Raw genomic sequence first — 14,947 nt, 5'->3', positions numbered from 1 at the left:
GAGCATTGAAGTCCCCCAGCAGAACAAGGGAGTCCCCAGGAGATGCACTTTCCAGTACCCCCTCCAAGGACTCCAGAAAGGGTGGATAATCTGAACTGCCATTTGGTGCATAAGCACAAGCGACAGTCAGAACCCGTCCCCCCACACGTAGGCGGAGGAAGGCTACCCTCTCATTCATTGGGGTGAACCCCAACACACAGGCACCAAGTTGGGGGGCAATAAGTATGCCCACTCCTGCTCGGCGCCTCTCACCAGGGGCAACTCCAGAGTGGAAGAGTGTCCAACCCCTCTCAAGGAAACTGGTTCCAGAGCCAGAGCCATGCGTAGAGGTGAGTCTGACTATTTCTAGCCAGAACCTCTCAGCCTCACACACCAGCTCAGGCTCTTTCCCCACCAGTGAGGTGACATTCCACGTCCCAATAGCCAACTTCTGTAGCCGAGGATCAGACTGCCAGGGTCCCCGCATTGCACCCGACCCCTTTGGCCCCTCCCACAGGTGGTGAGCCCATGGGAAGGGGGACCCACGTCTCCTCTTCGGGATGTGCCCAGCCGAGCTCCATGGGTAAAAGCCCGGCCACCAGGCGCTTGCCCGCGTGCCCCACCTCCAGGCCTGGCTCCAGAGTGGGGCCCCGGTGACCCACGTCCACGCAAGGGAACATTAGGTCCATTTATTTCTCTCATCATCGGGGTCTTTGGGCTGCATTTTGTCTGGTCCCTCACCATTGTGTTTGGTCAAACTGAAAACCCTGCTGAGTTAAAACTACAGAGGGTTGGCTGGTCCAAACTTGACCCAAAGCCAGGTTACAAACTTTAGAGTGTGGCAATTAATATTTTTGAAACACTATTTCAGTAAAAAAGTCACAACTCAAAAAACAATTAAACATTTGTACAAAAGAAAACTTAAAGCCAGTTCCATGTAGGGGTGCACCGATTGCAGTTTTCTGGCCGATCATTGATTTCTAAAAAGTCTGAGCTGCCGATTCCAATTTTGGTCGAGACCGATTTTGTTTTATAAGCGACACCGTCAGATGTTATAAAATCACCTTCAATTTTCAAATATTTTATTGAAAAACATACCCTCAAACAATATTCTAGAAACAATACAAACTTGTTTTCATACTCAGAAATATAAATGAAGTTCAGACAATTGTTGTTAAAACAAAACAAAACAAAAACAACAAATCTGTAAAATCGGTTTCTCGTGTAAGTATCGGCCAATTTCCTATTTCCCAAAATTAAAGACATTGGGTCCGATAAGTCGGCCGGCTGAATTACCGGTGCACCCCGTTCTATGCAGTGGCTGGCATGAATCGTTCCTCGTCATCTATTGTTACCTGGAGTTTTATTTGATTGAAAGCAACAGCTCAACAACACTTCAAATTTATGAATAAGAAAAAAAAAAAATCTATATTTATAAACTGAAGTGTTGCATGCATATTTATTCACCCCTTTTGTTTTGACACAACCAAAATCATTATCACTTAAATAAGATCAATTTGTGAAAAATCTAAATACCAAGTGATCTGTGTAGACTAGATAGCGGAAAGATAAGAGGATCTGTCCATATAGGCCCACTAGAAGCTGCACAGTGCTGGACTTCATTAAAGGCTGCTGGACAGAAAAACAACAAAAAACTGGACTATTTAGAAATTCTTCCTCAAACATGTGGCAGGTGATGATGTGGTCAGATGAGACCAAACCATCAACCCTGATCATGCTCAAAGAACTAGTCCTACAGTAAAACACGGTGGTGACAGCAGCATGTTGTGGGTCCTGTGTCTGCTGTCTGACAGCAAATTATAAATACTGTACACACAAATGGTATTAATTCATCACAGCTCAACGTTTCTAAATATGCAAAATGTCAATGTTAAAACTCAAAAACTGCATAGAAAATTTGCAATTCAAAATTTTATTATTTGGAAAATTGTCGCAAAAGTTTAAGATACATTTCAATAAGTGCACACCAATTCAAAGTGAACGTCATATATGGCAAAGGAACTGTCAAAATGTGTCATTTACAGCAACGAGAACTCCAAACCAGCAGCAAGAAACACATCAACAAAGATGACAGGTTCAAGTAAGACTTTTCATTACAAAGTATGTTAGTCGTTTAAATTAATAAGCATTTCATTACAAAAACAGATCAAATTTATGAGCAATTATTTATCAACAGAAAATGTTACACGGAGAAACATTTTACCATCAATAAAACATTATCAGCTCAATGTGCAAACTTAAATAGATTATGAAAATATTTAACAAGCATAATATACAAGAACGCATTTAACACTGATGATGGAAACAAAAACTGCACAAATGAGTTACTGCTTTCAAAAATATTTAAAACAGATCAAGAAGCACATTTTCACAATTATCACAATAAAAGAAATAAGGGATCAGCAATTCAGACAAAATGAGTCCATTTTTCTAAAACACCACAAAACAACGTTTCGTTTTATGTGATCTCCTCCAGTTACACAAGCGGTAACAAACTACCAGAATCGACTTTTCTACTAGCGGTATCTACACGATGCAACACTGCGGTGGGACAGAAGAACTAAACACAGGAAGTATGGATGAGTACACGGGAAATCCATCAGGACGTTTCTGAGCTAGAACATTTGAAATTAAATTATGCACAACATCAAGGCTGCATCAACACTGTCGCTGACTGTACGATAGATGGCTCAGTTATAGCTCACTTACCAAATCACTAGCATCTATGGAACCTAAAATCCACGTCCTAAACCCTAATCACGACATGATGTGCGGAGAGAAAACTGTACAATTAAAAAACGACTTTACACCACAAGTGAAGACGGTGCCTTGCTTCTCGTCACCACACAAGATGTTTGGGTACGTCACTGACGGCACATCAGGTGCTCTGTGCTCGCACTACACTACAAACACGAGGAACATTTCAAGCTGCATACAAGTGAAGAGTTGTCCACTCGTTCGTTGTGTGGGATGAGACTGTGTGCGCGGGAGAAGAACGCATGCAGCATGTTTTCACAACCTTTTAGCAAACAGGCTGAAATAGAAAAATCTGATACTCAAATCAAGGCTGGACCAGTACAACTTCTCAGTGTTACAAGTCCTCTCATACACAAGTTTCCAGGTGCGAATGGGTGGTTGAAGTGTCGTCTCTGGTGGAGTTGCGCACTTTGTTTCTCAGTGTTGGTCAGGCGCTCAGTGCAATCATCCACTCCGTGTTGCCGACTGTATGTTTAGGCCCGAGCGTCTGCCTCTTAATGTTTTATGTGCCAGTGTGTTGAAAACTGCCTTTTCTTAGCTGTGATGTGGGACCGACTATAGGAAAGCGCTTGGGTTTGCTCGTGGATCCTTTTGGTTTCTGTAGCGCACAGCGAGCCATACTCCCAGGATCTACAGAAGGACGACAAAGAAAAATGTATTTTACTGGATGTTAGGGGTGGAGGTTAGAATCTACTTTTAATACATCACCATGAATAAGTCTGAGGTGAACATTTTCAAAAATAAATCATTTAATGTCATTAATGTCATGTTGAGGAATGAAGAAAGTGGAACTTCAAAAAGCTGAGCTGCCGCTCCCAGACAGTTCGTGGCGTGCACACAACAGAGACAAGAACAAGATGGCTGACCAGTACTCTGATTACTTTCAATTAAAAACAACAAGAACGTTGACAAATGTCACACTATACACAACTTGTGTACCAGTATTTGTTTTCACCCAAAGAGGGAAGAAAACAGCTGGTATTATATTGGCTGCCGTTGCTAACAAAGCAGTAAATTATTATCTCGATATTTTTAAGATAAATTGCGATATACGATATATATCTCTGTTTTTCAAATGTATTTCTGAGTCAAAGCTTTGTCCCAGTTGTCACACAGGCACATTTATTAACAAACAGCTGTAACTGTACAAAATAAATGTTTAAAAAATAAACTATTTACATATATTAAAGTTTATTTAAACAAAAAAACAACATTTATTTACAAATATTAAATAATAATCCTCTTCAGCTGCGCTGCCTTCATGACGTTAGTAAGCGTGTATGAAGCAGCACGTGAGGGGCTGTGTTTATTCAGTGAGGGAGGAGGGGTCGTGTGAAGGTGGCGGCACAGACGGACAGAAAAGAAGAACTACAGGTGTCCCTCGTTTATCGTGGGGGATCCTGAAGCCCTGTGATAATCTGCCAAGATGGCCACGCTCAGCCAAGTCGCAGCTTCACAGGCTCCCGGTGAACTCCATCTTTTTTTGTTCCTGTCGTTTTTGGTTCAACCTTTTTATTGCACCTGCAGTGCACATCCACAGTACGGGTATGACCGCGACACACGTGGAGTTTTTCTCTGTGTTGCAGCCTTGCCATCCTGCCATTGTGGTTCAGTCCTTCCAGCCTCAGGCTCAGGCCTGTCATGGCAGCTGTCTCCATGATCCTCCAACTGCCTGCACAGACCAAACTCTACGGACCTGTTCGGTTCCATGGGGAAACCCCGGATGTTCTCGGTCTGCAGACCTGGTTCTGGAAGGCTGTCTGGGAGGCAGCTGCTGCGGTCATCGTTACCATTGGGTTGCTAACAGGACCTGCTAACACTGCTGAAAACACCACGCTGCTAACCGAACCGCACTGCTAACCGGACCATGCTGCTAACCGGACCATGCTGCTAACTGGACCATGTTGCTAACTGGACCATGCTGCTAACCGGACCATGCTGCTAACCGGACCATGCTGCTAACCGAACCTCGCTGCTAACCGAACCTCGCTGCTAACCGAACCTCGCTGCTAACCGAACCTCGCTGCTAACCGAACCTCACTGCTAACCGAACTTCACTGCTAACTGGACCATGCTGCTAACCGGACCATGCTGCTAACCGAACCTCGCTGCTAACCGGACCATGCTGCTAACCGAACCTCACTGCTAACTGGACCATGCTGCTAACCGGACCATGCTGCTAACCGAACTTCACTGCTAACTGGACCATGCTGCTAACCGAACTTCACTGCTAACTGGACCATGCTGCTAACAGAACTTCGCTGCTAACTGGAACATGCTGCTAACTGGACCATGCTGCCAACTGGACCATGCTGCTAACCGAACCTCACTGCTAACTGGACTATGCTGCCAACTGGACCATGCTGCTAACTGGACCATGTTGCTAACTGGACTATGCTGCCAACTGGACCATGTTGCCAACTGGACCATGTTGCTAACTGGACCATGCTGCTAACCGGACCATGCTGTTAACTGGACCATGTTGCTAACTGGACTATGCTGCCAATTGGACCATGCTGCCAACCGGACCATGTTGCTAACTGAACCTCGCTGCTAACCGAACCTCGCTGCTAACCGAACCTCGCTGCTAACCGGACCATGCTGCTAACCGGACCATGCTGCTAACTGAACTTCACTGCTAACTGGACCATGCTGCTAACCGAACTTCACTGCTAACTGGACCATGCTGCTAACAGAACTTCACTGCTAACTGGACCATGCTGCTAACTGAGCCTCACTGCTAACCGGACCATGCTGCTAACTGGACCATGTTGCTAACTGGACCATGTTGCTAACTGGACCATGCTGCTAACTGGACCATGCTACTAACTGGACCATGCTGCTAACTGAACCTCACAGCTAAATGGACCATGCTGCTAACTGGACCATGTTGTTAACTGGACCATGCTGCTAACTGGACCATGCTGCTAACTGGACCATGCTGCTAACCGGACCATGTTGCTAACTGGACCATGTTGCTAACCGGACCATGTTGCTAACTGGACCATGTTGCTAACTGGACCATGCTGCTAACTGAACCTCACTGCTAACCGGACCATGCTGCTAACTGAACCTCACTGCTAACCGGACCATGTTGCTAACCGGACCATGCTGCTAACTGGACCATGCTGCTAACTGAACCTCACTGCTAACCGGACCATGTTGCTAACTGGACCATGTTGCTAACTGGACCATGTTGCTAACCGGACCATGTTGCTAACTGGACCATGTTGCTAACTGGACCATGTTGCTAAGATAACCTCCCTGTCATAAGAACCACTCTGCCAGTCGGAAAGTGCTGCTGTAGATTTATTTCTTTTTCACTTTTGGCACCTTGCTTCTGTATTTTTGTTGCGTGCTTTGAATAAATCCTAGTTTATGTTTGTTGAGTTTGTTAGTTCTCACATTAAGTGTGTAAATTATAGCCAAACAGAACCTAAGAGAATCGTGCTGCTGTTGTTTGGTGTGTTGTTTTTCACTATTAGTGACCGACGTCTATCTAAAATCTTTTAGCGTACCGTTTGGCGTTTAACGTATATCTTAGTTAATATCTTAGATCCTTATTTACCGTTTCTTTTTACACTTTATATTTTTGCTATCGTTTGATGTAACTGGGACCCTGTGTGCAGTTTTGTTCCACCTCGTGTACTGCATGTGATGCGAATGACAAAGAAACTCTGACTCTGATAAGTGAAAAACCACGAAGTAGGAATAGTAGTACAAGTAGTAAGTAGTAGTTTATTTTAGTATATATATTTTTATTATTAGTTAGTATATATTTTATTAATTTATGGGGAAAAAAAAGAATATGAAGATACATATAGTACATCGCGATTTATCTTAAAATATCAACATATCAATTTTGGTCCATATTGCCCAGACCTATCACAATTACTACAAATTGCTCCCTACGCCATATGTGGTGTTAGCAAGTACCCGCATCTCAGTCAAGTGGAACTTCTAGTACAATACTATACAGCACTGTAGTCGCGGTTTGCGCCGATAACTTTTAATTTTTTTTATTTTTTAAACAGCAGAAAAATGGTATCTAAGAAGCTTTGTTACTACAGGACTTGCAATAGTGATGGCCAATGTGCTGACAAAGCTCTTGCTGTTTCCAAAGCTGATTACTCAGGGAGAGAATGCCAGGATGGAGATGGTATTTTAGGATGTCTGGTGTTTTAAAAATATTATCCTGCCACTTAGCCTCATATCTTGTGTTCAGTGTCCGGTACAAGCCTTGGCTGAGTTAAGCACCTAAATAGAGAAACTGGTGCAGGCAGGTTGAAAAAGATGTTCAGTGCTCCTGTTAGTTTCTGAGACAAAGGAAAAAGTTGGTAAAACATAATGGATGGACACTGCAGTCACTGCTATGGGATTACAGTACCTCTGTCAGTCTGTTGTTCCTTCCAACAAAGTGTTTCAAACAGATATAAGTACTCCTGTTTACCCCCTTTAGTTGGCAGCTCAGAACACCACATACAGAACACCATGGACTTTGTGGATAAGGTGAGTAGTGGGAAAGCAGTCTAAAGGTGGTTTCTATGTAAAACTAGCAAAGCAATGCAGAAATCTTGGATTTATTTTCCGTTTCCAAGGAAAGAATTGATTGTGGTAATAAGAGAACTTAGATCTTATCAGTCTTTAAAGAACGTTTTCACTTTTGAAAAACAAGAGTAAATAAAACAATTGCTACCAGCTAACCGGGCTAACAAAGTTAAAATAAAAGAAAAGGCTGGCAAAATCATCCTTCATCCATCCTGCTGGATGGATGACAGTCATTGTCATCCATCCTGCTGGATGGATGACAATGCCTGTCATCCTACAGGAAATCTTCTGTCATCTGTGCTACTTTTCACCAAGGCAAAGGAGCACGAATCAGCACAGAAACACCGGGAACGCCACACGTACCTTTTTATTAATTCAGCCCAGTTGCCGGACATGCTAGTCCCCTACATGTAATCAGCACTTGAGCTGTGTCTTATTGTATCCTTCAATATATGCCAAGTCGATTTTGACCCCGGGGACATCTTGGACATGGACAAAAGCTGGCAGCCATCATGCACACAGTCTGCTGCATGGTGAACCTGACACCCGGGACATGGAGGATTTCCCACAATTCCTGTGACATCATCCCTGACCAATGCTATTTTATCTACCACCAGGCTCAGTGGTGGAGCCAGGGTGTGGCCAATGGTGTCCTTGGACACCATAGATTAATCCTCAACCTAATCATTTGAGGAAACTATACTTTTTATAAAAAACCTAAAAGCATAGTTTCCTCAAATAAACGGGGTGGCCGGTTTGTATGTTTGTTTATTTTTTCATTCATTCATCCACTCACGCACGCGTGCACACACACACGCACACACGCACACACACCATATAGCAGTGGCCATGTTGGATTTTGACGTGGCAATCCAATTTCAAAAGGAACATTTCTTACACGTAGATGCAGTGACACGACAAAAAGACGTTGGTAACTCACTTATCAAGTTATCACACTCAACATTAACGGACAGAGACGCAGAGCATTTCTAATTCACCCTTTTTGCTTCGCAACGATGGACTAAAAAACTCAGAGCCAACATTAACTCGAAGCGCTGATTAAAGAAGCATCAGTTTGTGTAAATACAACTTGGATGCTGTGCAGTGTTTGAAAAATGAGCCGTCACCTCTGAGAAGCTGAAGAAGAGACCAACACCTCCAAGGATCTTTAGAGCCTCTGTTGCATGATGCAGCATCTTATCCCCACAAGCTAAACACTTGCTGTCCTTTTTGCAACTCTGTCGTGAGAGACACAAGATGACCAGGACAATTTAAGCAACTTGTGATCCATTTAGTGACCAGCAGGATGAGTCAACAGCTCGTGGTCTCAGCCAGAATTCACCAGAAGTTATTCTGGGGAAAGGAGCTAGTTTGTTCAACTTGACATTTTTTACTTACGGCAGTACAACTTTGCAAATCTGCTTCATACAGAGAGATGATGTCGCTGTTGTTAAACAGCCCACAGCAATTCAGCTGGTTCTCCAGGTCGATCTTTGTATTGTTCTCCAGCATCTGCCAAGTTGAGTTCAGAAGCACCACCTGGAAAAGACGAGAAAAAAACTAAACAAATAAAAAGGAAACAATATTTTTACAGTCCATTTCTATGCAGATCATTTTTTAACGTTTTAAATCAAACAACGTTAGTTCACCTGCTGTCTTTGGTTCATTGCTAAACAAGAACATGAAACTCCGAACTGGAACAGGAAGACAATGAACAGAATGACCATGTACTGCAGGGAAGTCAAGGAAACACTGAAACTAGGTGGAGAAATAAAAAACTGTCTTTACAATAAAACAACATGTCAGAATGTTTGTTTTGGGCGGCACGGTGGTGCAGTTTGGAGAGCTGCTGCCTCCCAGCGAGCAGGTTGCCCCGGTTCGATCCCGGCCTGCCCCTAGGTGAGAGAGAGTGTGAATGGTTGTTTGTCTCGTTTGTCTCCATGTGTCCCTGTGATGGACAGACCTGTCCAGGGCGTCCCCGCCTCTCGCACAGTGACTGCTGGACATGGCACCAGTGACCCGAAAAGGAAGAAACGAGTAAAGATGATGGACGTTTTTCATAATTTATTCATTAAATACTGAACTTTTGAGCTTAAATTACAGAGTAGTTCATTTTATATTAATGAGGCTCCCAGAAAAGGACAAACCCAACGTTATACATTTATTAGAAAACACACACGATGGGAGATGAGTGTGTGTGTCTGCCACTCCAAAGAAAGGATACAAAGAAGAGCATGACTTGGTGGTGGTGTACTGCTCCGATGAGTCCTACGATGGCGATGAGCAGGAGGAAGACACCCACTGCTATGACCCCTCCAATGATGTGGATGCTCGACACCAAGCCGAACCCTTTCCCCCATGCTGCAACTGCAACGAGCAGGAGCCCAACGAGCTGCGAGAAGCAGAAGGAACTACGTGAACCACAGCTGGCTGCAGCGGGACACATCGGCCCGCCCAAACTTCATCGAAGTCATGATAAAGATGGTGAACTTGTCTTGCAATCATCAGACTTCATGGTATTTATGACGGGTAAAGGTTGACACAGGCCATAAACATTGAAGGTTTGATTTACACAAAGACAGAAACTGATGCTCAAGAAGGACCATCAGCCTCCGGGTTCAATTGTCCCCCTCTTACAATGCTGTGATTGCTAGTATCACTCAGCCCTCTGTGAGCAGTAAACAGCCATCAGGTGCTAATGATCCATTGTTAGGCTGATGGTCCTTCTTGAGCATGTGATCAGCTGGTTTTGGTTGTCAGCAGCAAACTGGTTGATCCACTCTGAGATGGTGCTATTTAAGAGACTGAGCTGAAAACAGCACCTCAGACTGAGGAAGTCTCTCGGATGAGAGACGAAACGTTTCTATATTTTTTGTTGTTTTGCTTTGTTTTGTTTTTTTGAATGTCCAGAAGACCAGATTTAACTTTTTTAGATTTTTCTACCTGGATTATTGAGCATGCATCAGGACAAACAAATAAATGTTTTTAAGTGTTAATAATGTTAAATTCTTGTTAAAGTCCTCCCGTGCACGCTCCCACGGCCACCATTTGACAGCCCATCGATTTTTGGCACAACACCGGCCCACATTTCCAGGTTGTCAACGGTGACGCGTAATAAATGCGGCGCGTCAGTGGTGATGTATAATAGATGCGACGTATACGGCGAAGAAGCGCATTTATGGATTTTTCCACTTTTTTAGACAAATATGGTTTGATGCGACTTACAGGGCGGTGCGACATGTCCGCCGGAAAATATGGTAGTCAAATAAATAGGGTATTAAAATATGCCCCTAAAATAGTAGGGGCGGCTGTGGCTGAGTGGTTAGAGCAGTCGTCCTCCAATGCAAGAGTTGGGGGTTCAATTCCACCAGCAGTCACATGCTGAAGTGTCCCTGGGCAAGACACTGAACCCCTCATAGCCTCTGATGTGTGTCCCATCAGTGTATGAATGTGATGAAGCTCTGATTAGTCTTTGTAGAGATCTAGTATAGATCTGTGTGAATGGGTAAATGAGGCACAGATTGTTGTAAAGAGCTTTAACTCGATAAGATAGAAAGGTGCTATAAGTACAGTCCATTTACCATTTAAATTGTCATTCACCAATGAAATGCAAAAACCTAAACAAAGTAAAAAACAACTACTGAACCACACTCATGAACTAGTTGAACCTAAAATGACAGTAGGTGATGTCTTGAGCTGTGGGCTCCAGATTGAAGTCATTTCCAAACATCTCAACATCGTGATATGAGCAACTATTATTACGATTATCTCTTCAGCAGAAAAACATGTTTTAAATAAAATGTCCATGACCCAGCGCAGGTGTTCTGAAGTATTTCAGAATGTTTTGTTCACATGAGGAACGTCTCCGTGCTGCATGACTCAGCTGTGTACAACACGACTGGTGGTGTGTGTGTGTGTGTGTGTGTGTGCACGTTTCATCTTCCTGAAACGTTTCCAGATCACATCTCAAATTCTTTTAGCATCGAGTCGACTGGGAACAGCAAAGTTTCAAGCATTCTGTCACAGCGTCAGTCTCCATATGAACTACAAGTAATTATATGAACAGTTCTGTTATTTTTTCCAATGGCACTCATCCTTTGTGAAGGAAGGTTTTGTTTGATATCCTTCATATGGTAGCAAAAGTCTGCCTGACTATTGGAACCAAGATAAAGTACACCACAAAGTAAAGTATTCCTTTACGAGTCCATAATAAACAGTCAAGATACTTTTATTTAACCCGTTAGTAGATAATCTAATAAAAGTATTGTGAAAGAGACATGACACCACCTCTAACAGCTGTTTAGTTTTAAATGTGCAAAAGCTCCTTACTGTGAGTACAACTATTTTTTAAATATTATGGCCTAACGTGACGCCTGAACGAATGTGGATTGAGAATATTTTTCTTGTACAAAACCAAACAGTAAAAGTTATGATAGCTAGCTAGAATGAACTGTAGAACAAGGCCCCAACAGTTAAATGGACTGGACTGTACTTGTGTAGCTCCTTTCTATCTTATTTCAAGACACTCAAAGCTCTTTACAACAATCTGTGCCTCATTGACCCATTCATACAGCTCTATACTAGATCTCTACAGAGATAATTGAACAAATCATTCTAAAGAGACTAATCAGAGCTTTAGATCACATTCATGCACTGATGGGACACACATCGGAGGCTATGAGGGGTTCAGTGTCTTGCCCAGGGACACTTCAACATGTGACTGCTGGTGGATTCAAACCCCCAACTCCTGCATTGGAGGACGACTGCTCTAACCACTGAGCCACAGCCGCCCAGTTACAGAACATGTTTTTGTATTTTATTGCCCACCACCCTGCGGTGCAGTAACTCTGGGGGATAAGTGTGAGCTCTGATTGTGGCAGGAAGGACATCAGCGTAGCAGGAGCGTGAGCTGGCTGTGGTGGTGACCCTTGGTTAACTGCAACCAAAGTACAGAGGAAGAGCTTTACCTAGGTCTGTGTGTGTATTATCAACATGTTTCATTAACCATTGGACTAATTTGATGAACAAAATAAACTGAATCATTGGGTGCACAATTTCAACTGAACAAGTTTAAAGTAAATTCAATATGGCCGCCACACCTAATCAACAAGAACGAATCTTACTCACTCATCGTTATGACGCTGGTACTGAGCCAAACTATGAAGTGGTAGTAGCTGAGAGTCATTCAGTTCGCCAGATTACACGAGATAGTGTCTAATAATGTTGTTTCCAAGGTTGAACCTAAACCAAGACTTCGTAGTTTCCAATTAAAACATGATTTTCGGTTCAAAGTGTGGCACGAAAGGCGGCGGGGCCAGGCCTCCCTTCAGGCCCGATAATCAATTCGTTCATGACTTTACATAAGAAGCCTCCGTGCGTCAGCAACAACTCGAGACAGCAAACATTCTGATTAGTGCAACCAATCGTTGTGACTGACAACACGGTGCATACAGGAGACATTTCTCTACACGACACCCCGCTGGCCTCGAGGCTTGCAGCCAAGGCTAACAGGCTAACAGGCTATTAGCAACTACTCTACATCTCTACAGAAAATCAAAACAGAAGAAACGACGACACTTGACAAACGAGTTACTGTTAGGGTACAATACATACCAATCATGTGCGGAACTGAACCGGAGAGCATGAGAAGTAAAACGTTACAACATCAGTACTTTTACGCGCTAAGCTAGCTCTAAGTCCGAATGACGCCCCTCGAGCACGGATCATCCTCCACCGGGAGCACGGATCATCCTCCACCGGGAGCACGGATCATCCTCCACGGGGAGCACGGATCATCCTCCACCGTGATCACGGATCATCCTCCACCGGGAGCACGGATCATCCCCCACCGGGCCACTCACCATGTAAACAACGTTCAGGGAACACAGCGCGTTCTTCGAGCACGTAAAGCCGCCGCACACCATGTTTAAGCCCAGGCTCTCCGGCTGTGTGACAGAAAAATACTGGTGCTCCGACGGGAGCAGCCTGATCAGATGCGTGTGCGGAACCAGCCGAGAGGATCAGGCCGCGGTAACAAGTGTTGCCAGATCTCGCGATAGAAACAAGCAACCAGCGCTGTGAAAACAAGCCCAAAACAAACCCAACTGGCAACCCACCACATTGTGTAAAACAGAGGCCGTTTTGAAACAGTACAAACATACATTTATTATGGCATTACACATAAACAACAGCAAAATTATGCTAAACACTTTGAATAACATACTTTTAAGCTCTGATTAAAAAATACATCGTGCATATGTATTTAAAAAATTTTTTTTTACATGGTTTTAAAAACAAAACATCCGGACTTCTGTGCGTGAGTGGAGCCCCCTAGTGGTCGGCCACAGTATGAGTGTTTGGGGTGTGAGCCATCCATCCATTCATCCATCATTACCTTCTGCTTATTCTGCAGTCGGGTCACGAGGGCAGCAGCTTGAGCAGGGAGGCCCAGACATCTCTTTCCACAGCCACCTCTTCCAGCTCTTCTGGAAGGATTTCAAGGCATTCCCAGGCCAACCAGCGTGTCCTGGGTCTTCCCCGGGGTCTCCTCCCAGTCGGACATGCCCGAAGCACCTCTCTAGGGAGGCACCCAGATACCAGATGCCCAAACCACCTCAACTGGCTCCTCTTGGCATGGAGGAGCAGCGTGTCTACTCTCTCCCGGATAACTGAACTTCTCACCCTATCTCATGAACAAAACCCTGAGATACTTGAACTCCTCCACTTGAGGCAGAATCTCACCCTCGACCTGAAGAGAACAATCCACCCTTTTCCGGTTAAAGACCACGACCTCAGATTTGGAGGTGCTGATTCTCATCCCAGCAGCCTCACACTCTGCTGCTAACCGCTCCAGTGAGAGTGGGAGATCACGGCACGATGACGCCAACAGGACCACATCATCCGCAAAGAGCAGAGATGGAATCCTGAGGCCACTGAACCGGAAACCCTCCGCTCCCTGGCTACACCGAGAAATTCTGTCCATAAAAGTTATGAACAGAATCTGTGACAACGGGCAGCCCTGGCAGAGTCCAACTCCCACAATGAAGGGTCCGATCTACTGCCGGCAATGCGAACCAAGCTCTCGCACCGCTTGTATAGGGAATGAACAGCTCGTAACAACGAGCCCCCAATCCCATACTCACGGAGCACCCCCCACAGTGTACCCAGAGGAACGTGGTTGAATGCCTTCTCCAAGTCCACAAAACACATGTAGACTGGATGGGCAAACTCCCATGACCCCTCGAGGACCATAATGAAGATAAAGAGCTGATCCAGTGTTCCATGGCCAGGACAAAACCCACATTGTTTCTCCTGGATCTGAGGTTTGACCAGCAATCGGACTCGCTTCTTCAATACCTCTGAGTAGACCTTACCAGGGAGGCTAAGGAGAGTGATGCCCCTATAATTGGAGCACACCCTCTGGTCCCCCTTTTTGAAGAGGGGAACCACCAACCCAGTCTGCCAATCAAGTGACACTGCCCCCGCTGTCCACGTGATGTTGCAAAGGCGTATCAACCAAGACAGCCCCAACATCCAGAGACTTAAGGAAATCAGGGTGAATCTCATCCACTCCCGGAACCCTGCCGCCTCTGAGCTTTTAAACTACCTCAGAAACCTCAGCCACAGTTATGGACGGATCAGC

General features: G+C 44.5%; 1 protein-coding gene across 1 annotated transcript; it reads right to left on the bottom strand.

The window, feature by feature from the left end:
* Positions 1-2,475: 2,475 nt before the first annotated feature.
* tspan31 (tetraspanin 31) lies at positions 2,476-13,361 on the bottom strand. Its single transcript, XM_037683864.1, has 6 exons — positions 13,167-13,361; positions 9,530-9,697; positions 8,955-9,035; positions 8,704-8,844; positions 8,433-8,543; positions 2,476-3,387 (listed from the first exon to the last, which is right to left on the bottom strand). The coding sequence occupies exons 1-6, from the start codon at positions 13,227-13,229 to the stop codon at positions 3,313-3,315; spliced, it is 639 nt and encodes a 212-aa protein (XP_037539792.1). The 5' UTR covers positions 13,230-13,361; the 3' UTR covers positions 2,476-3,312.
* Between the last annotated feature and the right edge of the window lie 1,586 nt (positions 13,362-14,947).

Source organism: Nematolebias whitei, chromosome 11 (genome assembly GCF_014905685.2).
Source record: "Nematolebias whitei isolate Nwh7 chromosome 11, NemWhi1, whole genome shotgun sequence".
Taxonomy (NCBI): Eukaryota; Metazoa; Chordata; class Actinopteri; order Cyprinodontiformes; family Rivulidae; genus Nematolebias; species Nematolebias whitei.
Note: the sequence above shows the minus strand (reverse complement) of the source record. Positions and strands in the feature narration are given on the sequence as shown.

What these genes read in the sequence shown, in the direction of transcription:
- tspan31 (XM_037683864.1), bottom strand. Translation starts at nt 13,229, where the DNA reads ATGGTGTGCGGCGGCTTTACGTGCTCGAAGAACGCGCTGTGTTCCCTG. An exon ending in CCCTGAACGTTGTTTACATG is followed by an intron (nt 9,698 to 13,166) that starts GTGAGTGGCCCG and finishes TGCTTCTCGCAG; the next exon opens with CTCGTTGGGCTCCTGCTCGT. An exon ending in ATTTGCAAAGTTGTACTGCC is followed by an intron (nt 8,544 to 8,703) that starts GTAAGTAAAAAA and finishes CTCTCACGACAG; the next exon opens with AGTTGCAAAAAGGACAGCAA.